Here is a 27263-nt window from a genome sequence, read left to right on the forward strand (position 1 = left end):
GGGCAGGTGACACCGCGCTGGGTTGCTCCGGCTGGACGGGCGCGGAGCGGGCGGCAGGAGAGCGGCGGCCATGCACGTCAATGGGAAGGTGGCTCTGGTCACCGGCGGGGCGCAGGGCATCGGCCGGGCTTTCGTCCAGGCGCTGCTGGGCAAGGGCGCCAAGGTAAGTCCCGGGAAGCGCGTCCTCCCTTTCCCTCCCCTCTGTCTGCAGCCGACACCCGCGGGCGGGGGGTGGTGGCAGCCCCCGGAGCTCGGCTCCGCTCGGCGGGCGACCTGTCCGTCTGTCCATCCGCCCTCCCGCCAGCCACTCATTTTCCTCCCGCCCCGCTTAGGTAGCCCTGCTGGACCGCAACTCCGAGGCCGGACAGGAGAGCAAGGCGGCCCTGGACGAGCAGTTTGAAGCGCAGAGGACGCTGTTCATCCAGTGCGACGTGACGGATCAGGAGCAGCTGAAAGGTAGGAGGGAACGCTGAGCGCTGCGCTCCGGCGCAAGGCGCAGCGAGCGGAGCGCGCCCGGGCTGCAGCGCCGGTAAGCGCTCAGCGGAGAGAGAACTCTGCGGGACAGCCTGCTCCCTCCCGATCGCTTCTGGCACCGACTCAAAACCGACTTGTTCCTGAGCCTGCAGATGTGAAATATTGCTACCAGCATTACTACCGCAATTTCAGTTTGTTCCTTGGCACATCGGAAAGGAAAGCCAAAGTCATTTCCATTGAGTGTTGTGGGTGATATTTTTGCATTAAAGCCTCTGCAGAAGATAATTGCTGTTTTATGAGTAATATATATAAACTTTAAAGCTCAGACTTGCTTTTTATGAGGTTTCAGTACAGATTCCAAGCTGCATTCCCTCGTCACAGGAGTAATAAATTCTGTGCTGGGTTACAGTGCTCTTTACATACAGCACACTTACATTCATTGTGTGCGGCCACAACTGAAAGAAGAACTGGCAGAAAATGGCACGCTGCTTTATCATGAGGTTAACTATAGGGTAATAACATTTCACACACATTTTGCAGATGCATGGAATGAAAGCAGTTTCCCTCATGAATGATTTGCATTTCTGTTTTAGTGGATAAACAGTGTTCCCTACTGAGTATCATCTAACATTGATGTACCTTCATAACATTTCATAACATAACTTCATTGAAGTTTCATTATTAAATGGTACATTCATAGGTAGTGACTCAGATTCAGATTTTGACATCTCTTTTGTCAGTGCCCTTTCCCCAGATTCATTTCTGCCATGCTAAACATGAATAGTTTTGGTCTGTTTTTGTTCATTACACTTCACTGGTCACTTTCTCAGCAGTGATCATTGAGCACAGCCATTTCAGAAAGCATTGCTCGTATTCCAGAATTCAGCAGTACTGTCCACTGTTCCAACATAGCATGATTATTCCTAATTCTATAGCTTTATATTGTCTATTTGTAAGAAAGATGCTGTACTTTAAGTCTGGGATCTGCTGTAATCAGCAAAATTTTTATCAGCTAGGTTGATGATTGACTTTTTCTCCAAATGGGAGCAGTAAGGAGCAAGAAAAAGCATCCTAGGGGTAGGAATAGCATGTGCTGCTGTGTGGGTGTTGCCTCAGTGTGCCTTGTCTCCCACACCTCCTCCTTTCTTTTGTGCCAGGCGAGTACAGGACCAACAGGGTGTGAACCGGGAGCTGGAGTGAGTAGGACAGGTCAGCAAGGGAGGTTTTGGAACCAACTTAGCAAGAAAAAAAGCAATCAGAGTAAAATTGGTAGTGGCCCTTGCAAAGAAAAAGAGCAAGAACAGGCGGCTGCTGCTAATGCCTCTCCGATCATTGCATTAATCCTGCTGCAGGGTTTGTTTTTTTTTTTCTTTGTTTTTAACTATTTTATTTTCATATTTTTCCACTTGCAATCGTAAGCTACTACTTCACAAATTTAGATTAATTTCACATTTAGGGTTTAAAGGTTTTATCAGAGGAATCAGAGGAATCAGAATGCTGTACTTTATGTTAAAGGTCATGTGTGTGAATGAAGTTCCTCTTTTTTTTAACTTTAGCCCTTACAGTAGGAAGAAAGTCCCAGTACTAAAATTAGTATTTCTAAGTACATGAGGCTTATGGGCAAGAAATCATCTGCTTAACCTAATTTCAAGTCTTGCCTGTACTTTTTTCTCTGGTGGTTCTTTCACCTAATCCCCCACAAAAAAAATCTCCTATCTTATCCCACTTTTGAAAAATCACCATACTTACTATTGCCTTCCAGGGACATTTAAGAAGCTCACATATAACTGGTGTTTGTGCTGACTTTGCATTGTTTTTCATACATTTCCTTTAAAATGGATCCTTCTCTTAATTTTTCCTTCCCCACTCAATATTTCAAACAAACATCTGCTTTTTTATGGTTCCATAAGCACTAATTAATGTGCAATGCAAACACAGAATTATTCTAGGTTTGAAGAGGGAAGAATAAATCAGCTTATACTGATGTGTAGGTGACAACTTCACTAAGAATTTACAAGAAGATTCTTCTGTTTGTAGATAGGTGATAGATGGGATTACTGCAGGCAGATAAACTTTTACCAGAAATATTCTAAACACAGATATGCAAAAAAAATCTGGTCTTTTCTCAATATGTAAAATAGAAAACTACAATTAGCCAAGTCTGTGTAAATTTAATTAAAAAATCATTGGCAAAATAACTATTATCCATGGTGGTTTTTGAATTTTCTAGTTCTTGATAGAATCTTTAAAACCATCTTTCTTAGGAAAGATGTTATTCAGAGAGGGCTTAAAAGGGAATTAGCCAGTTTCCAAAATTTGGAAGATAATTAAGGACCTAAATTGTATTTATTTTACTCATTCAAAATAAGTTAAATACTGACTTCTGCTTCTAATAAAGCCAAAGGTTTTCATTTGCCCTAGCTGATGGAGAATTGGAAAGATAAGTGACTGAAGAGTTGAGAAATCAGAGAATGAATTGGCAACAAACATAAGAAAAGAAAAAAAAGGCAGACAGACCAAACCAGAAGATTTATTAGTATTACAATATTCTAGTATAGGTTAAGAATATTAGAAAAATCTGTACCATAAAGGCAGTTGGACGAATAAAATCTGTCTCATCAGCTGCCCAGCTCTTGTTTTGATCACAAGATGAGGACTATGATGGTCCTAAAGCATTGAGGCAAAGAAAAGGCTGGTGCAGGAAAAGCTTTGTAAACGCCTGCAACTGCTGCAGTAAAAGATGGATGTTTGGAAGCTGATGCTATGCACCTGATTGACCTAAAGGGCCAAGCACTAAAGATCAGAGAAGGAAGATGCTCTTGGGATCACCTTTCAGTCAAGTAATTTCATCAAGGCCTACCAAGCTTAATTTTGGTATACCTGAAATACTGTTGATTTTGAGTCAAACACCAAACAATGTTTTTTAAAATAATACTGGGGAGGTGGTGTCTTGGTTTACATAATAGTAAATATTTAGTGCCGAGGAACAATATTTGGAGGGGAAAACAAGCAAGTTATATATACATGTCAGAAAATGTCCTCAGTCCTGGAACATCTTAGTCTGGAACGAACATCTGGAAGTCATCTCATCCATCTTGTCAAAGCAGAGCCAGGCTTGAGAAGTTTACTCCTCATTATGACATCATCATGTTTTTCTATACACATCTTTTATCTCAGTTCTAACACTGTCACCTGGGAAAACACAATGTCATTGCGGAAGTTTCCCAGTTCTCATTTTGAAATTCTTTGGAAGACAGGTCACTATTTTTATCCTCAGGAAAAAAAGGAAGATTTGAATTTGAGAAACACATTATTAAAGTGACCTGAGAAGGAGGATATATAACAACTTATCCATAAATAGACACATCTAAACAAGAATAATGATTAATTATTTGTAGTTGAAATATTCATGTCAGTTATTCATTAAATAAAAACTGTGTTCTTGACTAAATTTGGACTGAATTAAGAAATTTTTTCTGAACACTTGAAGCTTTTGTTTTTCATTCAAAATAGATGGTGTCAAATCTTGACTTTACTAGCTATACCAAACTGCTACAAATCAAGCTATAAATGCCTAAGTTATGTAATTGGGGTGCCAAACATCCTATCTAATACAAAATGTATAACTGCTAAGAACTTACAGCTCCTGTTATCAGACATTATCAAACTGAATGAAAAGGCAACAACATTATCTTAAGCCTTCCACTTTCCCTAAATATTTCTGATGTTGGTGCATGTTAGATAAAGTATTTAATTGCATGTTGCTCACTAATGTTTAAGAAAATAATGAAGACATTTTGGTATGCTAATAAACCTTTAATTTTTATGCATGCATTTTATTTTTATATCTTACTTTCCAAAGTTCTAAGAAATGTCACTCTTGGATCTTACTATAGGTGCTTTCAAGAAAGTAATTGAACATTTTGGAAGGCTGGATATTTTGGTTAATAATGCTGGAGTGAACAATGAGAAGGACTGGGAAAGCACTATACAAATTAATTTGGTAAGCATTACCTCTTTTCTCCTGTCTATATTTCAGTATTTAATGCTGGAATACAGTTAACAGCCTGTGGTTTGTACAGATTTTGCCAGATGACAGAACATTAATTATTGGATTGGCAAGTACAGCTATTGAAACAATCACCACATAACTAGTGTGTGGTGGGTCCCTAAAATTGTCTATCCAAGACATATTGTACTGTGTAGAGGCGCTTGGATTATGTATCACCAAACATTGCCTTTCTAGAAAATCCAATTATTTCCCAAATAGGTGTAAGAATTGACTGCCCAAGGCAGTAGAGCTGCATCCACAGTTGGCCAGTCTGTTTATATGAACATTTTAGAACATTTTAGTTACTTATGAGGCTCGGCTGGCCTGCATTAGAGTTGCCATTTGTTGATACTACAAGTAAATTTGTTCAGCCAATATCTCCACACTTTCCTCACCACCCATGCCAGCATAAAATCTAAGTTTTAATACAGGTCAATTCACCATCATCGCTGGTAGGAGCACACCACTTAAGGGCACTTACTCCCTAAAATCCAGTACATTCAACAAGCCTGTAAAATTAATTTTCAAACAAACTGTTACCACTTGGATATTATCTGGTATCTCATCAGATGAAAACACAATATCTGTTTCTCAGCTGAAAAGTTTTTAATTTCAAGTACACCTCTAGGACATCTAAGCTCCAAGGAATGACTTTTATAGCATTAATAGAATTTCTAGGTTAATTAAATTCAACTTGTAGTCTACCATCTGTGAAGTCCTAATTCAATGGTGATCCCACGATCATACTACTGCAAAGAAAGTAGCAAAAGAAAACTTTGAAGAGTAAAATGTGGAGTTTTCTCATTTGAAATTTGTTGTACAACAAGAAAGCTCAGAATATGAAAATTAGGTGTGTTTTTGTCAAAAACTTTAAAGACAAAGGTATCCATCTTTGAATCCTAATGCCTCCAAAAAAAAAAAAAACAAATGAACAAAATAACTCCAGGACAAATAATATAATCTGTACATGAGACAAGTTACAGAAAAATTAATGAGAAAATCAGTATTTGAAACAAAAAGTATTTAAGTTTCATAACACCTTTCTCTTGATTTTTTTAATATCTATTCCTTACTCATTCTTCAAGATTTAAGTACGTATATTTCTTCCTCTTTATTTAATTTCTAAAATGTTCCAAAAAATTAAACGTTAGGAAACTTCATATTGTGAAGTAACAGTAGTTTGTCATCCTCAGCGATAGGCAGCATCTAGGTTATCTCTTAGTACAGATCCCTTGAATGTAAAAGACGACTGCGTTCTAGATGACTTATTTCTCTTTACTTTTTTGTCTGGTTTTAACAAGATATAAGTTAATGTAGGCAGCCATCCACCTGTCACATTTGCAAGCAGAGATAATTAGTCATCACTGGAAATACTAAAGTCCATGTGAGAAATACGTTTGACTGTGATGCTTGCCGTCAAGGTATATATCCTCACTTAGAGTGATATCTTAATAATTTTTTGATGCCAAGAGCTTCAAACAAAAGATGTTGAGATCCTCCTCCTACTATATTGCAGAAGACACCAAGCTGGGTGGAGGGTTGATCTGCTGAGGGCTGATAAGGTGAAGTGCTGAGTCCTGCACTTTGGTCACAACAACCCCATGCATTGCTGCAGGCTTAGGGCAGAGTGGCTGAAAAGGTGCCCACTGGGAAAGGATCTGGGGGTGCTGGTCAACAGCAGCTGCATGAGCCAGCTACACCCAGGTGGTCAGGAAGGCCAATGGCATCCTGGCCTGAATCAGCAATAGTGAGGCCAGTGGGACCAGGGCAGGGATTGTCTCTCCGTAGTCAGCATTGGTGAGACTGCACCACAAATGCCATGTTCAGTTTGGGCCCCTCACTACAAGAAAGACATTGAGGTGCAGGAGTATGCCCAGAAAAGGGCAACAAAGCAGTGAAGGGTCTTATGAGGAGCAGCTGAGGAAGATGAGGTTGTTTAATCTGGAGAAAAGAAGGCTTAGAGGAGCCTTATCACCCTCTACAAACACCTGAATGGAGGTTGTAAGAAGGTGGGGGACAGCCTTCTCTTCCAGGTAAGAAGTGATAAGACAAGAGAAAATGGTCAGAAGGGCTGGAGGAGGTTTAAATTGGATATGAGGAGAGATTTCTTCACCAAAGGGGTTATCAAGCACTGGAAGAGGCTGCCCAGGAAAGTGGATGACTCACCATTTCTGGAGGTATTTAAAAGGCCTATAGATGTGGTGCTTGGGGTTATGGTTTAGTGATGGATTTGGCAGTGCTCAGCTAAGAGTTGTATTTGATGATTCTAAACCATTCCATGAATCTATTTTTCTTTTTTCTTATTACAAGTAATTAAGCAGAAGCAGACCATAAGTGGTCTCAAAATCTGAAATCTAAGTCTTAGAAACCTACCTATGCTTAACTATCAAGTTAGTCCCCTATTTTTTTTCCTAAGGGAATATTATATAGTTTATACATTATTATATATGTAAGTCCACCATAAACGTCCTAATGACCTAATACAGAGTTGAATGTTGAAAAAATTTATAAATATGTGGTGGCAACTGAAAGAACATCTAAAATGATCAGAGTAGAAGTACAGTTATGTGGGTTAAATCAAAGCCACTCAAAGATCCAAATATCTCCACTCACCTTTTGATTTGATTATTCTTTCCCTGTCTAACACCAAGTCAACTAACTAGTTTATCTCCATAAGCATTTCTATCTAGTTACTGTAATTTCTGTAAAGCAAGATATAACACTTTGTATTTTTGTTTTTTTTTAATTATAACCAAAAAAAAATAGCTGATGCATGTAATATCTTCTATGGGTTGGTTCTATAAAATATTTTTCTGTTTCCTGTAGAAAGGAGCAAAATATATATGAAACACATTATTTTAAAATGTCTCAATTTCCCTCTTGTAGGATAGTTTAAGTATTCTTTTTTTATTCCTAAGAACAGAAATAACTGCTATAGCCATACAGTGTGATACACAATTTTTTATTTTAAAAGGGGAAAAAAAATCTATATGCCAGTCGTTGTCTTAGTGATTTCATTTATATATTGATATAACAAATATTCCCTGCCCCAGTCTAAAGTACAAAGTACAAAGTAGAGCAGTACAGAGCAAGATAAATCAGAACAAACACATCTGGGGTGTGTTCTTTACAGCTAAAACAGTTCACAGAACTTGTTGGTCTTCAGGAATGTTTTTATAGAAGTGTAAGGAAGTTCTCTGATAGTACTGCTTGAGAAAGCATGAAGAAGAAGGTTCAAAAAGTGGGACTTAATTTGGAAGGAAAATGGAGTAAAACGCAATTCCTACTCGTGTCCAATACAGTTTCCTGAGAGCAAGAAAAGACAACTTGATAAAGCCGGGGACGGGGTGTAGGAAGGAGTACTGACTACTAAAATGATATTTCTATTGCAATGCTTTCAACCATTTTGCTATATTTTGTGCTAAACATCCATCTTTTCATTACTTTATTAATACATCTATTATTTTTTTAAATGAAGTATTCCAGCAAAGCCATCTATTCCTCACCTCAAAACTCCAAATCTCATGGTGTTTACTTGATATCAGCTTGAACATCAGAGGCTTCAACTAGTGATACTCATACAAGGGTACTTCTTATTACGACACATAAAAAAATTAACTTGGCAACCATACAAGAATTCCATTTTAAAGGGATATTACTGGTGTAGTTTCAGCAGTCTGTCACACACACAGATTTGTGCACAGAATAGCACAAGGGTGTATGACACATAAATTCTTATTAAGGGTCCTACCTACAGTCCTCCATCATGACAGTCTTTATTGCATTCATAAAAATTTTTGCTTAAGGGATCCAGAAATTTTATAACCTGTCTTTTTTCAGTCTTCAAATCCCTAAAGGAAGAAAAGGGCCTACATCTTTATGAGCCTTGAACATGTATGTTATTTAAACACAATTGGGTGTTATAAGAAGCTTCAAGAATCTTATCTTGTGTTGATGTGGCTTTCTGGAACGACTGTAATTAGAGTGGCCCCTATAATTACAGTGTCTTTTGTCATTACAAATGCAATTAGCACATTTTACACTAAAGACAATCCCCCGAATTGCACACAGGGTCTCTTTTTATGCTCATGTCAGAGGTTTCTGAAAACTGACATAGGTTGCAGTATACAGTTAAATGTAGCAGTATTGGTATCACCTATGCTTACACTTTAATTACCTGAATTAAAAGTTTAGAGGTAATTTATGTGGCATTTTGACCACCTTACTGTTTTATTATGACAAAAAATTAATATTGTATACATATTTAAACCAATTCCCCAAATGAATTTATGAAAAAATTTGAAAGCAAAATCACAGCTATCTCCTGTTTATGTGATAATTTTGCAGGTTTTAACACATTCTGGCAAAACTTTAAATTGCAGGCCAGAACCTGGGCATATCAAAACACCCCAATCATGTGGGATTCAATTATTTAAGCATTATCCAGTAAGTAGAATTCAAATGCACACATAAAGTTTCTTCAGGTATATGAGTCTTATTCTTCATTACTAAGCAAAATGTAGAAATATGCAGCAATTCCAAATTTTTACATTTTTTGTGAGTTTGCACAATTTCTTTCCATAAGTGGCAGAAGTAACAAATTTCCATGCATTTATAAAAGTCCTTTACTAAAATGAAGTCTACCAACATCATGGTTTGTCCCTGCAAAATACTTAAATTGGAACTTCAGAGAAGATAATGCACCACTGTATATTTATGTGTGACTCCTTTCAATATAGCTCATGGTGAAATACATGTTCAAGCAACTAGCAAACCTTGCAAAATCAATGTTTGCTTATCAGTAAGGACCTGTTTCTCAGGTCAATTAATGTTTCAGCAGAAGACAGAAGGGTAACTAAGCAAACATCAGAAGTGATTAATTGAATTTATTTTTGTGACAAAGGCATCATGATCATCAAAAGGCTGTTCCACTGTGCGAGCTATAAAATGGAGTATGTTGCAACCTTCTTCTGGTCCATACACCTTGCTGGCCTTTCCCAGCATACCAGGAGAAATGAGAAGGACTAAACTTTCATCCCAAAGTAATGTAACCTGGACACATAACTGGATTCAGCAGCTGGAAATAACCACTACGTCCTACACTAGAGACAAAGGCAAGCATCATTTCTCAGTGCTAGCAACAGACAAACAAACCAAAACAAGCAGTGCTATCTGTAGTAGATGAAATGGCATAGGTGACTGGTTTACTGACAACTCAATGGCTTACTTGCCTATTCTTCAGCATCATTTGATGTCAGAGGACTAAGTGTCTAGGGGGAGATGTGGCCAAAAAATGAGAAGTGACACCTTGAAATTAGTAGCACAAGGATCAATCCTCTAAGTACATAAAGAAGCCTTTAGGTATAATTATTTTTGCTGTTTATATTGTACTAGGAAGGACACAGTTACTTACCTTAATAGCACAGTGAGTCAATGAAATTTTTAGCTTATGGTTTTAATGCATGTTTACAGTAACCAGTGTTGAAGTATAATGAAAAGCAAAGGTAGCAAACTAAAAATGTAAGACCTGCTATCAAAACGGAATACTATTCCTATGTCCTTCAGGAATGTTGAGGTGTATTGAATGAGGAGAGGGAACGAAAGGAATCTGCACCATAAAAGACTGAAGCACAGTGTTTCATCCCCACATTGTAAAAGAGCTATTGATTTGTAGCAAGTTATCTAATCCTGCTATATATTCCTTTCTCCTTTCTGCCTCTTCCTCTCTAAACTTCGTTTTCCAGAGTTTGAGTTGCAAATTCATACTCAAGAGCTTAAAATTTTATTTCGTATAGCAATCAAACTAACCTATACATAGGAATGCCAAGGAACTTGCATGCTTGCTCTAACTTGTCTACATCCTAGAAAATCTACATTAAAAAAAAATTAGTCTCACCTTCCTGTCCAACAGCAAAATGCTAAAATTTTCCATGGATATCACAAGCAGCACTTTTAGTTTCAGAATTTTGAAGTTCATCTTACACAGTTAACAAAGTACTTTTAAATGTTTCCTTATAGAGAGTCATTGTTTTACAACATCACTCTATGACAGGCAAATGGTCTTGGGTCAAATTCCAGCTCTGTGCTAACCTGCTTTATGAAACCACAAGTTAGCAGCTCTTTCATTTTTGCTCAGTACCCGTAGCACTGAGCTATCTTATCTCAGGAACCTACATAAAATGCTACTATTTTGTTTTCTCAAAGGAATTCATATTACCATATCACCTTGATATCAATTTAGTGCTCATCTTCAGCACTGAAGACGCTGATGTATTTTCTCAGCATGAAGTACCAGATGTATCTGATAAGTGGTGGCAAGCAAAACCTTATTAAATAGGTGTGAGAAACTATGTCAGTTGGAACAGCTGCCCTGAAACACTAGGAAAAAAAGCACTGTGTACTCAGTTACTTTCAAAGCAATTGTCACTTGAAAATGATGATGATTAATGATGTCCTGGGCACCATCACCAAAAAACACTTTTTTTTTTTAATAGATAAATCTAAAATGAAAAACAAAGTATGAAAACTGACAAATACAATGTTGGAATAGAACAACATTGTACACATTGGCTGGCATTAGTTCCTACAGGTGGAAAAAATTAATTAGTGCTCTACTGAAGACTCTCAGCCTAATTAGAATCAGAGTTTCAATATATGATTTTTTAGAATGATAGAATAAAAGCTATACAGCCAAAAGACACATAGAAATGTGAAGAATCAAAGATTTTTTAAGTTTTAGTTCTGATTTTGACACTGGCAACTAAAGTACTGTTTTAGAAATCATTAAATAAATTACTGATTACTGATATGTTATTCTTAAAAGCAACTGCAAATATTTTGAGTATTTGCACAATTTGTTTGCAATGTTTACCATGATGTCAGATATCATATTGGGTTTATTACTGTGTGATATTTCAGCATGTCTGATCTCCTCTAATTTAAATCTGTAAATTAATGCTAGGACATATAACCACACTCACCAGTATAACTTTATTTAAAAGAATCCTAAATTTTCTGCTAGCAGTTGAAGAGTAAAATTGCCTCCCTTGAGAGCACACTCAGGCCTCCAGTGCACCTTAATGGCCTATCTTCATTTTGTGCTGTAGTAAAACACTGTACATTGGTAAGAAAATAAAGAGCAGTGTTGCTGAGATATCATATGTTTGTCAACATCAAGAAGAACTGAAATTTAGATTATTTTCTGACTTCAAGGATACTAGTTTTCCATAGCCAGGATAAAAACAAAAACAAAAGCAAAAAAAAAAAAAAAAACAAAAAACAAAAACAAAAACAAAAAAAAAAAAAAAAAAAAAACAAAAAAAAAAACCCAAAAAAAAGAGGTAAGAGGCAACTCTACCAATTTTTGATTTACCTACATTTAGTTACAAAGCTGACTACTTTGATACTCTTTGTTGACATATTTATTAAAAACCCTTGAACTAATTGCAGTTGCAAACAAAGGAATCATAAAAAATTCAGCTCTAAAATGCCTTCCTGTACAAAATCTCCCAGCATATTTTCATCTTACTCTGAGTCAGACAACTTTTTATTAGGTAATTTTAAATTTAACTCTCCCAGAATTTTTATTCAATAGATAATCTATAAATTATTGTTGGTTAAGAGCCTGGGATTAAATTATTAATCTTAAAAGTATGATTGGGGAACTGCACAATCTGAAAATATTTTTAATTTCTTTCATTTAATTGAAAGGAAATGACATTTTCATATCCTAAAACCAAAAAACTGGGTTCAGAAAACACATACATTTTGAGAGGACTGGAGAGAGGTGAATTCTTTCAAGAGAATGGGACATCCAACACACAATAGAAGAAAAGTGCCATCTGCTGAGAGTGCAGGCAGGTTCTTCTCACCCTGGCTATGTGGTTCAGAGTTTACCTGCAGAATAATTCTGTATTTTATCAGCCTAAACATCATAAATAGCCATTTGACCCAAGATCAGCCACACTCAGTGAGGTTTTTGTTAGGATCACAGATGAGGATTACAAGGGTATAGCAGGTGTAAGCGGCAATATCCAGATGGAAGTCTGCATTTATCTTGAAGACCACCTCTCACAATGCCTTTATGTAAAGGAGAACATGTCTCCAGCCACTTGAAGAAATACTAAGTTAATGGATTCCAGAGGGAGAAAAAGAACAATACAGTAATTTTGATTGGAAAGCCAAGCTACCCACTTTTTTCTCGGTTTATAATTGTGGTTTGGCCAAGGACTCATCTAGCTCTATTATCTCTGAATTAGAAGGAATTGAAAAGCCTTGAAGGAGCCCCAAGCTACTTCCTTCTTCAACTGATTTATTTTCTCTAATTATCCTAAGTAGAATTCTCCTTTTCTGCTCAGCAGGCTGAGCCACTGCTCCAGGGCATGACAGGACCTGCACCTGCTCTCCAAAGACAGCATTAACCCCTTTCTTCCTTAAATATCTTCTGTACAGCCTCTCATACATATATATATATATTAGAAAACACACTCCACTCTTAAGCCCAAATCTAATTTTGGTTGAGGTGCCAATAAGTTTATGTTCAGAATAAGTATATCTTATAACAACACTACTGTACATTAAATCAAATTTACATGTGACAATCAACATTAAACAGCACTAGATCAACCTTTATAAGGCTTCTGCTACTTTCCAGGAAATGCAAGAGAAATCTGATTTTGTTTGGTATGTGTCAAGATACCAAAAACAATTCTTTTGAAAGTTTCTGTTAAAGCATTTAATCAACAGCATCCATTTTAAATTAATCAAAATAATTCTTAAAAAATGATAGCTTAAAGAAGACTTTCAAGGAAAAAAATGGATTTTTTTTCTTTAAGAAAAATTTAAAATATTATTTCAGAATTTTGAAATATTCATAATTTGTGGAGTTTTACACTATTCCAGGAAATAGATATTCTGAAAATATATTATTATAAAAATATCTCATTAAGCACTGAAACTATAGAAAATGAGAAAAGCTGATTCATTATCAAGATTCCAAAACAAACTTGGTAATGAGGTCTCAGGTTGTTGTATCTCTGTCAATGGGCAGCCTCATGTTAATTGAAAAATCAATCAGTGATATTAATAAAATCGGACATGCATTCTTCCAAATCTGATTCCTATTAAAACCAAAAAGCATGAAGGATAACTGAAAATAAATTAGAAGTACTACTTTATATTTTGTAACATGCATGTCTAAAAATATCAGCTAATGAAAATGGAATATAATACCCATCTCAAGATTATTCCAATTTTACTTTAGGAATTTATATAGTGACAGAAAAATAGTTAACATTCTGATTTTAAAAGCTTTTCTCTTTTTTCCCCCCAGTTTCTCTAGTCACTATCCATTAGGTTTTAGACAAATACAGATTCTTCACTGTGGGTTTTTTTTATGGGAAATTTCTGTCTCCATTATTCTGCAGGCCTTCTCTGGTCAAAAATATTGGAACAATCATGCACACTTCACCTTTTGGACATCTTAATTTATTTGGGTCAATAAATAGCACTAAACACTCAAAAAGTAGCAATGAAGTTCTCATTTAAAAGCTGAAATAATATTTCCAAAAGACTAAAAGTGTGTCTCAATGTATTTGTCCATTTTAAGTAGAAATTGTAAAGCAAATATGAAATTCTTCTTGACAGAGCTAAAAAAAAAAAAAAAAAGGGTAAATACTTGTGGAACTCATCACTATTGCAGTAATACCTGGAACATTTCTCTAAAGTTATTATCTTCCACCAGGAACCATATCTGCTGCCTTTTTCTTACTATTCGTTTCAGTCTCAGGTAAAGTGACTTTCTGGGAGAAACTCTCTCATGATTCCTCCAGCAGGCTGGTAACCCAAGGCTTGGTGTGTGTCTTTGGATGTGTCAGTTTAAAAGTCTGAAGCTCAGTGACAGGAATCTCAGCAGAATTTCAAAAACAGATTTTAAGGAATCAAGATGATACATACAGGTCTCAGAAGTTTTTGGTGTTTTTTTTTTTTTTTTCCTTGAAGTTCTGTCTTTAAAAAAATAAATGTTTGTAAAAATCACAGCTAATATTATGCTAACAATATCTCACATCTCTTAGAATGCCTTTTTTACCTTCTCTGTATTTGTATTAGGGGGCTAACTGTCATTTGAGAGGAATGGTAAAACTCCTGTAACTTTAGTCAGAAAATAATACACATTTTTAATATCTTGGGACCAGAAATATATCATAAATAATGATATCAGAAATATATCAGAAATATATCATAATCCTAAAAAATGTGAATTTCTTTTGATTTGAGCCTAATGCAGTTTTAAGTGTTAATGTTATCTTCAGATAAAGTCAGTACATTTTTTATAATATAGAACAGGCTATCTCAACAAAAATGATGGGATTTAGATTGGTTCATCTGCCACTTATATTTTTAGATAAATATATGTGTTTCATCTCTAAATTATTTACTTACTCTTTATTTAATTTCCTTCAAAGCTCTTATTCCGCATTTCAATATTTTAGTTTGTTTATTTATATCTTATTAAGAGAAATAAGTAAACTGCTATTACTTCTATCTATAGCAATTATACTTCTGAAGTTATTGAGTTGCAATACTGTGGAGTGTCTCTGTGCTTAAAAACTTCGAAGTATAAATAAGATCACTGGTAAAGCAATGCAGGTTCTAAGCACCACAATAAAAGTAAGTTTCAGTTTGTAGAAGCACAATAGATATTTTGAATAACTTCAATAATTCAGTAAAATAATTTGAATAGTTTCAAATAATCTTTGAATATCTTCAATAATTCCTTCCTCTCTATACCAGACATCTGTGATCAGAGGAACCTACCTTGGCCTAGAATACATGAAAAAAGGAAATGGAGGCGATGGAGGAGTAATCATTAATATCTCATCCTTGGCAGGTGAGAAAATTTTCTGCATGAACAAATTCTGGTGGGTTTTCTTCTTAAGTAAATGAATCATACTGGTCAGTCTAACTTTTTCTTCTTTTTATGGCCCTCTCCTGTTTAGCAATATTTTGAACTGGTTTTCATCGTAACAATAGAAAGAATATCAAACAACCACAAATTTCGTTTGTTTTTTTTAAACACAATTCAGTAGGAAAAAACTCAGTAATTTTCCAACCTATCAGTCTTGTATTTAAAATCTTGAGCCTGATGTAAATTTCTCCATTCAAATCCAGAGGAACACAAATGTAAGAATCTCCAAGGCTAGACTGTATCTAATTTATTATCAAAGATTGTCATACACACACTCTGTTCCAAGTCCTTTCAACTGTGATCTACCTGTACTTGAGAAGTCATAAAATTAACACTCATATTTCACCAAGCTTAAGCAAGCACTTTCTTTGCTCACTATTTATCTATTCTATAACTGTATTTCAATTTATTGGTATAAAAATTGAATTCTATGGATCCTACATCAGTTGGGCGTAATGTTGCCCCATTGTGAGGCAGAATTCTGCACCATTTCCTTTAACTATACTCAGTGTTTTAGTCACTGGGCTCCCAGCAAAAAAGCACAGCTGAGGGGGAAACTGTACATGGAGAATGAAGTCACCTGAGAACCCTCCTCAAAAATGTTGTGGGGTAGCACTTGCATTCTCTCTTTTTTGTTTGGAGCGATTGTTCTCTTTCTACTGTCATACTGCCTGTGAAAATAATACATATGATACCTGACACTCTGATTGTCAGAGGGGTATTTTTGTGCCTGTGCAGATGATGAAATCCTAGTCATTTCATTCCAGGATATTCCTACGTGTTTTAGCAATAAAAAGCCAGTTAAGATAGCACAGGTTACAGTTAACTGATTGTGTACAGGTGTGGATGTTCTGAGTAGTTTTAAGTTCTCCTACAAATCTTAGCTTTTGTGATAAAAAGTCCAGTTCACCCTACTGACATAATGCATGTGGATCTTGAGGATCTGACTTAATGCATGCAGGTATGTCCAGAGGGTGAGAGAGTCTTATTAAAAGACTCCATGTACCTTTAACTCAGCATTTGTCATACATTGCCTACTGACAAGTTTGTCTCTATAAGCTGAAATGGACATTGTATTGGGTCCAAATTAACCTGAAGGAAAGTGCTGTTTCAGTGCAAGAGGTCATCAACACAAGTAAAATATTAAACATGTTCGCAGAGACACTGATGCCCAAGGCAGTGCTTTAAAAAGGGTAGGGCTAGCAAGTGGTTTGATTCCTTTTCTAACTGGTCTCAAATGAACACAAAATTATTTTGTTTTTAAGACCTAAAGGCTTGGCTGTTCTGTTTGTTAAGACAAACAACAGTTTCTTTGCTTTGTTTGGTTTTACATGGTTTGTGTTTAACAATTGTTTCCAAGGTCATAAGGAAAAACACACTTTAAAAGCTAACATACACTAATTTTTAATGTTTATTTACTTACTACTGTTTGTGCTTTGTGATTGTAATTCTCCTTTCCAGTCTGGAGGTCTAAATCCTGCAGTTTAATCCATATATGAAAGACAAACTTCCATTGGCTTGCTTAACATCCCCTTCAAGTGTTTTCTCAGAGCTAGCTTCTGTTGATCATTAAACTTCTGAGTGGTTTTGATCCCCACTGTCCAAGTTCTCTGTAAGATACAGACAGCAAACCTTCCTATGTCTTTCTGAGCAACAAGAAGAGTTGTACATAGTGCTTATGTAAAATTCAACAATACTTCCTCTGCACTTCAATTAGCTACATTAATATTAATCAGTACATCACCATGGGAATTTTGCCAGTGATTTGGACTAGGCACAGAATCAAGCCTTACAATATTACATTTCCAAACACCCATGGTACTACCGAAATTATTTCTTTGAAGTGGATTCTTAAAAGTGTTAATTCAGCTGGATCAAAGCCAGAGCCTGTCTATCCAGTAGTGAGGCTTCCTTTCTTTAGTCTTGACCCCAGACTTAAAAGAGGGAGAGAAATATGTGAGCACATGCAACAAGCACTCAACTATGTCTCAAAGCTACAAAATTTAATTTTATTTGATTTGTGCATTCATATCAAGAAGAAATAATTCTGCTAAACTGAGATAATGAGAAATGTGTTTTACTTCAAATTTGGCTCCATAAAAAATAATTTCAATGATTGCAGAATTTTGTATTGGAATAGACTTAATTTTCAAATTCAAGTAATAAAATATTCTAAAGTTTCTTATGTAGTAAGCTACACATGGTACCTTTAATTGCATTTAATTGAATAGTTACAAGCAACAGAGAAAGCATAAAAAACTAAATTTAACTCAAGAGGCTGTTTAAATTATTAAATTTAACATGGTCTTTTACCTTGTGGTGGCTAGTACCTGTACCCTTTTTGCAAAAGGTAAAAGGGCAAAAGGAATTCAAGTATGGCACACACTTTTGTTTTGATGGATTTCGTATTTTGAAGAAGGTTTTCTGTGAAAATGAATTTGTATCTGTCTGTATTTTAGCAGACAAAAAAGAAAGTCTAAGTATTCACAGAGGGCTTAAAAAATGTTAGAATTTTTTGCATATCATCATGCTACTTTTTTGAGAGGCTGTTCAATGTGTAGTGAATCTGGATGCCTTTCTGTGGCACGGCCGTATCGGTGGTTTGACTGCACCCAACATCAAACATTCAGATTCTGCAAACAGCTGGTTTGCCTTCCCATTATTGAAAGCTGCAGCCACAACAAATACTTAAAGTACCTGTCACAGCAAACAAGCTTTTTTAGGACCAGATCCTGTACGTATTATAAGAACAAAACTAAGCATATGGTTACATCACCAAGAAAGGACTCTGTCACAGTGATACAGGGGAGCAGAAGTGTCAATGGCTGTACAACTGAGGCCTTCAGCTCAGCATCATGACAACTTCTGGTCCCTCACCTTTGTGAAAAGGAAAATGCTCAGCAGAATCTGCCAGAATGAGCTTAACAAGAATTATAACCTATTCTATTCAGACTTCAATCCACTACAAAAAAAAAAATCATAGAAATGGCACAGCTTAGAATTTTTACTAGGATTTTTGTTTCACCTTTGTTTTCATACTCAGGAAGATTAAAATTATGTCATGGGGGTATGCAGAAAGAAAACCAGAAAGGCCAAAAAAAAAGGCTAATAAATCTTATTCAAAGAGAGGAACTTACTCAAATCTCTGAGAGCAACATTTTCAGTGGGAGAGCGTAACTGGGGAAAAATGCTTAATTCTGTTTTTATCAAAGTTCTTTCATTTCTTCAAAGTGGAATGAAAGGAAATACTGGTTTCAGCAAACCCTACTGATACAATTCAAACTTGTTGATAGAATTCTCCACCCCTAGTATTAATTTCTCAGGATGTGGCTATTGAAACTATTGACCATGACAAATAAGGAGTTGCATTGAGACACCTGACACCATATCTTCAATGGCAGAGTGCTCTTGACACCAACAAGGAGAGTAGAATATAAGCAAGGGCAAGAACTGTCTCTCTCAGCCTGCCAGGAACTGAGAAAAATAGAACAAAGCCGTTAACATTGGAGCACAGGATTATTGTTGGTCTGCTTGAACTGGTTATGGTAAACCAAAGAGCATCTTGAGTCATCATGAAGTCATTTTCAATTCGCCATGCAGCAACATCTAGAGAGAGAGAAAAATCTAGCCATGGCAGCACCCCTCTCCTCCTCATCTGAGAGATTAAAACCCAAATGTATCATTTTCCAGAAGTACACTGACCCATCACTATCCATTTGAACACCCCCCTCTTCTTCTCCCCATTATTTTGTGCATAATGGTCTCTAGTCTGTTTCACTGCCATTCTGCTTTGCATAAGATAATTAAATATTCATGGCAGCAGCAAATAGAATCCAGATTTTCTAACAAACGAATGCCCTAACTAATATGTCAGGAACTCATCTCTGCTCACTGGTTGAACAAACATGTGGGCAGAGCAGACTCAATATGACACAGAGGTTAATCATAAAATGCTGGCTAGGAGAGTCACTGGGACACACCACCAGCAGAGGCCCAGCTCTTCCTAGGGCAGCGAAGTGGCTCAGAGCTGGGAAGCCCGCACTGTGGTTCTGAGTACTGAACTCAAGCACAAAAGTGAGACAGGACTGTTATTGTTTTGTGTGAAGAATGCTAGGACTAGTCTTAGATACTTTATCAAAAAGTGAGATGATTTTTTTCTTGGTTCTCCACTTCAGCAAAGATAATTTCAATTAGAAAGTAGCTGGTTTTAAAAAAACCCCACTATTTGTTCCTCTCTTCCTGCCTAGGTATTCCTGCCGTCTTTGGCATTTAAGTAAGTCTTTGAACCTTATTGCACTTCATTATTGTGAGCTGTGCCCTTCCTTTGTTTATTTCTTGACTTTGTTTCTCTCCCCTCTCAAGTAAAAGGTGATTTTTCTTACTGTAGTTAAAAAATAAAAATAAAATTACTTCTAAATTCTTCCTCTGTGTTTTCCCATAGACTTTGTCTGTTTTATTTCTGTCAGCTGCAGCCTGCTTAGAATTTCCTTTATTTAGAGCATGTACTTGAGAGTTTGGGGTTTTTAAAAAATGGTATTCTAGTATTTCTAATGTGCCAATATCCCAATGTTTCCAATAATCCGAAGAATGGTGATCCTCAAAAGTCAACAGATGAATATAAAGCATTTGTTGTGATCACAACCCACAAGAGACAGTACAAAAGCCATTTCATAAAGTGAGTTCTTAAGCAGAAGCGTAACATTAATCCAAGCTAAGCAAATAAATACAATTTTAAAAGAACAACCAGACAATAGGTTAAGTTCTTCATTTCCCATTATTTAACAGTGCTGCTTTCACAGGATCATCAAGGTAGCTTTTAAATCAAGCTAAAACCTTGAAGCTGCCAGGTTGGTAATTAGAGCTTTGTGCTGTCTTACAAAGTTCTTTCTGTTAGACAAAATAGATCCCAGTCTGGCATATATAATTTTTCTGGCAAATCCATACTTAGAGCTAGATAGCGAATTCTTCATCTCCGCTGAAGTAAGTCACACCCCTTCTTGAAAGTATCACCTTAAGATCTGAAGTATGAAAGATTAAAAAAAAATAGTTATTAATTTGGATTATTTCCATTAGAATCAAACATTAAGGCATTAAAATTACTATCCTGTTTTACAATAGCACATCCAGGAAAACATTTTATCCTCTAGCTTTCAGACAGGCTGAAGTTTGCAATTCATAAGGGCCTAATTTTCAGGTGGAACTACAGCATCTATTTGGTCCAGTTCAGCTTTCATTGTACAGTAGAAATTGTTGGCATAATTGGTGGAAATGAATATGTGCTCATGGTGCATCATTTCTTCTTGACTAGCTTTTTGCCATCTATTCAGTCTTACCAGAATTAAGTTCTTTGTTTTCTTCCAAAACCTCTGTTCTCTCTTGTTTCTCTACAACAAATAAAAATTTTGTGCTCTCCCACTCAGGCCATAAAGGTTTACAGTGTTAGCAGAAAATGTTTATTTTGCTTCTCCTATTCCCACACTTCCTCCCTGAATACACTGTAAATGATTGCAGGTATCCAGTTCACACATTAGATATCAAAGCCTACCTAAAAGACTTTGCTCCTCACTATACTTTAAATACTTTACTCATTCATAGATGCCTCAAAAATCTCATTCTTGAGATTTTGTGGACACAATTTTTGTGAACACAATTTTCCAGATTGTGTCCTCTATTTTAAGTCATACTTCATAGATACAACTTTTAAAAGTTATGCTTTTTTATTACTCTTCTTTTGCCTGCATATTTTTATTCATCTAATTTTTTCTTAGCCTATCCCAGATTACACAAAATAATTTACAAATGTCTACTAATCCATTTTGTTGCATCTCTGTCACAAATACACTGTAGACCTATACATGTGTTTAAGGTAATCATAAAATAGGAATATGCCACATCTTCATTCAGCTTTTTATTTTAAAGGACTCATGCCTGCTGCATTCCAGCCTGTGTACTGTGCTACAAAGCATGGTGTCATTGGATTCACACGGTCCATAGCAGTAAGTATGCGTTTTCCAAAAGGGTGTCAGCAGCTCCTTGGGAACATGCTTACATTTTTCATGCTCCTCCTCTGTAGCCACACAACTGGAACTGAGTTTATGAAAGAAAACAAAGTGTGTGAAACAGTGGAGGTTCCCCACTTTCACAAAGGGGATCTGAAGATGGAATTAGCATGGCATCTGTGTGTTTATGACCAATTTGAGGTTTGGACAACATAGAAGAAAGATGTTGCAAAGTAATTTAAGGACAGTAAGAGGCATCCAAAAACAAAATTCTAATCCAAGTTTTAAAAATATTTTTTCAGAACCCTGTCCCAGTCATTTAACATTTTGGTTTCCTTATTTTTAAGTCAAGTCAATGACTTTTTTTAACGATAAATAGACACTGAGGTGTAAAAAAGTTACTTGAACATATCATTATTTATTCTTACTGACTCTTAATACTCTGAAAATGAAAAATGACACATTCAGAATGGGACATGTAAGATGACCACATTATAAGTTTCAGCCTCTAACTCCAAAACTTTCTAGTTAAACTGAACAAGCAGTGTAATAAAACAACTTAGAGGGAGAAAATGCTATTACACTTTAATAGATTAACTTTAAAGATAATCTGCTCACATAAGATTTCCAATCTGATTTCCAGAATTAAATACCTGAAATTATGCTATCAATTTATTAACATTAATAGCCATATTATATACCCCCATCCCCACACAAATAACTCCTTTATCATATTAGCATAAATAGTGTGGATAAGTGTTGCATATATCATATTAAACACATCAAGAACATGACACCAAGTTTTCCATTTTTGTTTTCTCATTAGGAATATAAATATCACCATCTAAGCACAAAAGTAAATTAGAGGAAATGCTGTCTTTAAGGAACACGAGAATGCAGAAGAAAAAAAGAATAATAAACATAGAGAACTACAGTATTTACCAGGAAAGGCACTACAGCCTGATGTTGGGCAGGTCTGATACCTTACATGTAGGACTTCAGTTTCTTGTCTCCCCAGATCAAAAGAACAGGCTACCATGCCATGAAAATGACATGTAACTTACATAATACCTGAAAGGAGTCCATTAAATGTTAAAATAAATAGAAAACAGTGCTTAACAGTTATGGCTATTCTTGGATATATCATGTATAGTTCATCAGTTCTGTGCTACTTCTAAGTTCATACAGCTCACCCAGTTCATTCAACTCATACCTGGATGTTGATCAGACTTTTTTGCTACATGCACACTTTGTTAGAACCACAAACAAGGGGTCCTACCTCTCCCAGAACAACTTGTACTTCTTTCTTGCATCATGTTCCTGAGCTGCTTCCTGAAAAAAAAATCAGTTCACAGGGACTTTCCAGTGGAGATGCTCAGTGATAGATTCATACCTTGGCAGGGACAACGGAGCAAGTAGAAAGGTTTAGCATTACAGTCATAGGGATAGAGAACATATTGTATTTCTGTTGATGTGAGGAAGGTATCTTAATAGAGTATCTTAAAGATTATTTTATTTATTTTGGAGTTTTCTTTTAATAAAAAGAAGCTGCTATAAGATAGGAAGCATACATTTGGGAGAACCTTTTCTTGTTTTTGCTTAGAAGAATTATATCATTACCATAGAATACTGTCAGTGATATTCTAAAGAGCACTAAGAACAAAAAGTATTAGGAAAAAAAAAAAACAGCTTCATGGAAAGAGTTCTGATTTCTTGTAGAATTATTCTCCTAACAAAATAAATGTGTTTTTTTTTTTCCAGGTAATCTAGTATGATTACTAGAGAAAACGTGCTTCAAACTTATTTGTTAAAACAATCAGTAGTAACAAAATCTCCTTACTTAGCAAGGCTGAAAAATACTTTGTCGTAAATTTCATTCTTTGAAAATTTGCTTACACAATACTATCTTAAAATGTTGATGACAAATGCCTACCCCTTTCTCTTTTCTAGTTAGCTGCTAACATGGAAAACTACGGTGTGAGACTGAACACAATTTGTCCAGGATTTGTCAACACACCAATTCTTCAGTCAATAGATAAAGAAGAGAATATGGGACAATACTATTCATACAAAGATGAGATAAAAAATATGATGCAGTTCTATGGCGTGATGGAGTAAGTCAGATACTATGTCGGTTTTGCACTTTGTTGATGAAGAACAAGGACACACTTTCAGCAAAATTAAACAGAAGGGAAATACTGCCTCAGATAAAAGACTGTCAAATGTGTTATCTGTATAGAAAGAAAAAAATAGCAGATATCTAAACCTATTTTAGGAGCACCATCTGCACAGTGATGTATCTCTTTATGCATTCCTATTTCCCAGCAAAATCTAAATCAAATTAGCAAGTTAAATATAGTGATTTTAGTTTTTAATAGTCTTTGGTGTTCCCTCATGAATTTGTTTAATCAAACTTCTTGTGAAATACAGGGTATATAATTTGCACAGAATTTTCACAAAATTGTCAAGTGAACCAAGATAGAAATCAGACCATGAACTGACAAAATTGGATTGAGAGTAAAATAGCAGCCACGATGGATCAGATCAAAGAGTTACCTGGCCCACTGCATCTTGCCAACGAAGGCCAAAACCAGACAGCTTGGACAGACTGTGAGAACGTGGCGAGCATAAAGTTATATTCTTTAACACTTTCTTCTTCTTTAACAATTAGCTTCCAAGATGCTTCTGCACAAAGGAAATTGTATGACTGTGTTGTTTCACCTATACTTTACTTTATGTAAAATATTTTGCACCTATTGACTACAGCAAACTGCATGTGAAATTATCCTTTATGCTAATTTGTATGTCTGCTCTGCTACAGAAGCAGGATAAATCAACAGCAAAGAACTGCAGAGGATTGTGTAAGGATTACTTTTGTCCATTTCCCTGACAGCGAAAACTTTGATAGGAAGCCCAGTGGCAGCTGGATGTCCACAGGCTTTTATCAGAAACTAGAGCAAACAAATGATGATAAAAAGTAGCCACTTTAGATGTATGTCCTGATTGAGAATACACATCTCTCCTGAAACACTCATGCCACCTCTGCTTTTCCTCAAAATAAATTTGTTCAAATGCCTTTTTTTTTAATTTTCAGATATATAGATTTACATTTAGTTTCTTGTCCTTTTTACATGTTCTATTATATCATAACTCTGAAATAACTTTTTTTCAGCCCATCACTAATTGCTGAGGGATTGATAACAATAATTGAAGATGATACTCTAAATGGAGAAGTTATGAAGATCACAGCATCCCAAGGAATTCATTTTCACCAATATGGCCAAACACCTTTTACATCATCAAAGAGATAAATAATTGTCTTGAGCTAATTTCTTTTGTCTTTTCTTAAATAGAAAAAAATTTGAAAATATTAATTTCAGGGAAAAAATATTAGTGTTGTTTCTAGATCAGTGACAGTGTTCAAACATTTGCATCCTAATAACAAAGAGATAGGTGAGAAAATCTGTTGTGGGAAGATGTTACCACACTATTCTGATTCTATAAGCACTAGTAACAGTATTTATTTAGTAGAATAAAAATACTGCTCTGAAGTCTTTTTTTTATTATTGTTTAGTAATAGGGGCCACTTTTTTTTCATTCTGGTTGTTCTGATCTACGTACTCCAAGCATAGTTTAGTTGATCTGACTTAGTTTGTTATAATTCTTTTCACAGTCATGTCTACTTATTTACATCTTGAATTCTTCAGACCAGGAATTCAGTTCAGGAATCTAGATCACAAATGTAGCCATAAGGAGTTAAGAATTAACTTTCTCTTATGAAATGTTAAATATGTGCAACTTAATATGTTGTATATCATACAAGGAAGTACAGGTTTTTAACTTCTTGGATTTTAGATTTTTATAAAATATTTCAGAAATATTTTTATTTTCTTTTGTAGATATATATATGTGAATTTTCTCACTCTGTATATACAACGATGAATATTTTGGCATTGATTGAAATGTCTGCTTGCCTATTAAATCTTATTTTCTAAACCTTTAATTTCTTGCCTTCATTGAGTAAAATCCCAATTCAATCCTGAATAATCTGGTTTTTATCATGTTTTATACATGTACCTTTTGCTTTCACAGTACATATTCTCAGATATAGCATGTCATATGCTATATGACATGGTTTTTATCATGTTTTATACATGTTTTTATCATGTTTTATACATGGTTTTTATCATGTTTTTTACATGGTTTTTATCATGTTTTATACATGTCATATGCTATATGACATGGTTTTTATCATGTTTTATACATGTTTTTATCATGTTTTATACATGGTTTTTATCATGTTTTTTACATGGTTTTTATCATGTTTTATACATGTACCTTTTGCTTTCACAGTACATATTCTCAGATATAGCATGTCATATAGTAGCAATAAAATAAGAATAAAATAGAATAAAAATTGAGCTTCCTACATCCTGAGCAGTACTTCTGAATCCAGGGCAATCCTCAGCTATATTTATGCAAAAAATTCTGCATACTTCATGGGTTACATGCCTAACAAAAATAATTTTTTGCATGGTAATTTAATTCGGCTCATAGCATAAGAAGATTTGATAGCTCCTGGGAAAGCTGGAAAGTTAATATTCACCCTTCTTAGGAGTACTGACTTTAATTCCACTGATTTTTGCTACTGAAAGGTGGAAACGGTAGTTCTTACCTTCTGTGGAAGTCAGGGAGCAATAAGTCTGTTTAGGGAGAAGAAAAGAAACAGACAAGAAATTCACATACTTTGAATTGCTCATCCTTCTCCCAATGCCTGCATTTTTGGGTATGTTAACACTATTTTTAAAGCCCATTTTGAATGCACACAGGATGCTAGCCACACCTTTATCATCCCTGACAGCATCCATTTATAACTCTGGATTAAAAACTACTATCTGATTTCATAGTATTTGTTTCTATGTCTGTCTCATTAAAATCAGAGCACTTCCCAATACATGGCAGAATAGTGTAAGAGATGTGATAAAAACTTGAAGTCAGCATGTGTTAGTTGGGTCCTAAAGCTAATAATATCTACCTCTGTGTGTCTCCTTGTTAAATTCATAATCCTGTTGTGTTTATAATCTAGTTTCAATGTAGTCTAGAAACTAGGGAAGGTTTAACAATAATGATTGTACATGCAAAACTTGAAACCACCAAACTCCCCACTAGGACAATAACTCAGCAGCTTCTTCTTATTCACTTCAAAAAAATGATAGGAATATGATTGATGGTACATTGCTGACTTGATTGCTTTTGCTCATCTGTGCTTTTTGATACCCCAAAAGAAATTTCTGCTAAACAGGGTGGGTTGGCTTCCCCAGGGAATAAGTGAAAGAATAAATAATTTAATAATGGTAGTAATAAAAGACCAGGAGGCCAACGTATGCTCCGTGAAGGGAAAGAACCAGAAAGAAATGTGAAGTTACTTGCAGTTAATCATTTTAGTCATTGCTCAATTAACTTGTGATATTGCACTTCTATAAAACTCTAATCTATTAATTGGCATTATTCTAATATTCCATTTATGTGGTATATCAATAGTCACACAAGAAAAAATTATATTCATAAAACATGCAATTAGACTCCAGGACACCAGAAAAATCTAAGCCTATATCTGGGAAAGAATTTAAATTGTATCTTACATGTATAGGCCTTTTCTTCTAGATTAATTTTGTAACTCAAAAGACAGATATTTTCAAATCAAAACCATACAGAAAACTTCATGAAAGGCATATAGTGCACTGATTTCCATCTGATAATCTGATAAGAAAAC

The 27263-nt window shown here is 35.4% G+C and overlaps 1 protein-coding gene and 1 long non-coding RNA gene across 2 annotated transcripts; one reads left to right on the forward strand and one right to left on the reverse strand.

The window, feature by feature from the left end:
- HPGD (15-hydroxyprostaglandin dehydrogenase) lies at nucleotides 1-25493 on the forward strand. Its single transcript, XM_053940672.1, has 7 exons — nucleotides 1-163; nucleotides 333-456; nucleotides 4371-4477; nucleotides 15317-15413; nucleotides 21411-21487; nucleotides 23441-23604; nucleotides 24663-25493. The coding sequence occupies exons 1-7, from the start codon at nucleotides 71-73 to the stop codon at nucleotides 24799-24801; spliced, it is 801 nt and encodes a 266-aa protein (XP_053796647.1). The 5' UTR covers nucleotides 1-70; the 3' UTR covers nucleotides 24802-25493.
- On the reverse strand, nucleotides 20409-23000 carry LOC128786933 (uncharacterized). Its single transcript, XR_008430507.1, has 3 exons — nucleotides 22770-23000; nucleotides 22433-22561; nucleotides 20409-20509 (listed from the first exon to the last, which is right to left on the reverse strand). It is a non-coding gene; the product is annotated as an uncharacterized LOC128786933 (long non-coding RNA).
- Nucleotides 25494-27263: the final 1770 nt, after the last annotated feature.

The sequence above is a fragment of the Vidua chalybeata genome, chromosome 4 (genome assembly GCF_026979565.1).
Source record: "Vidua chalybeata isolate OUT-0048 chromosome 4, bVidCha1 merged haplotype, whole genome shotgun sequence".
NCBI classification, from domain to species: domain Eukaryota; kingdom Metazoa; phylum Chordata; class Aves; order Passeriformes; family Viduidae; genus Vidua; species Vidua chalybeata.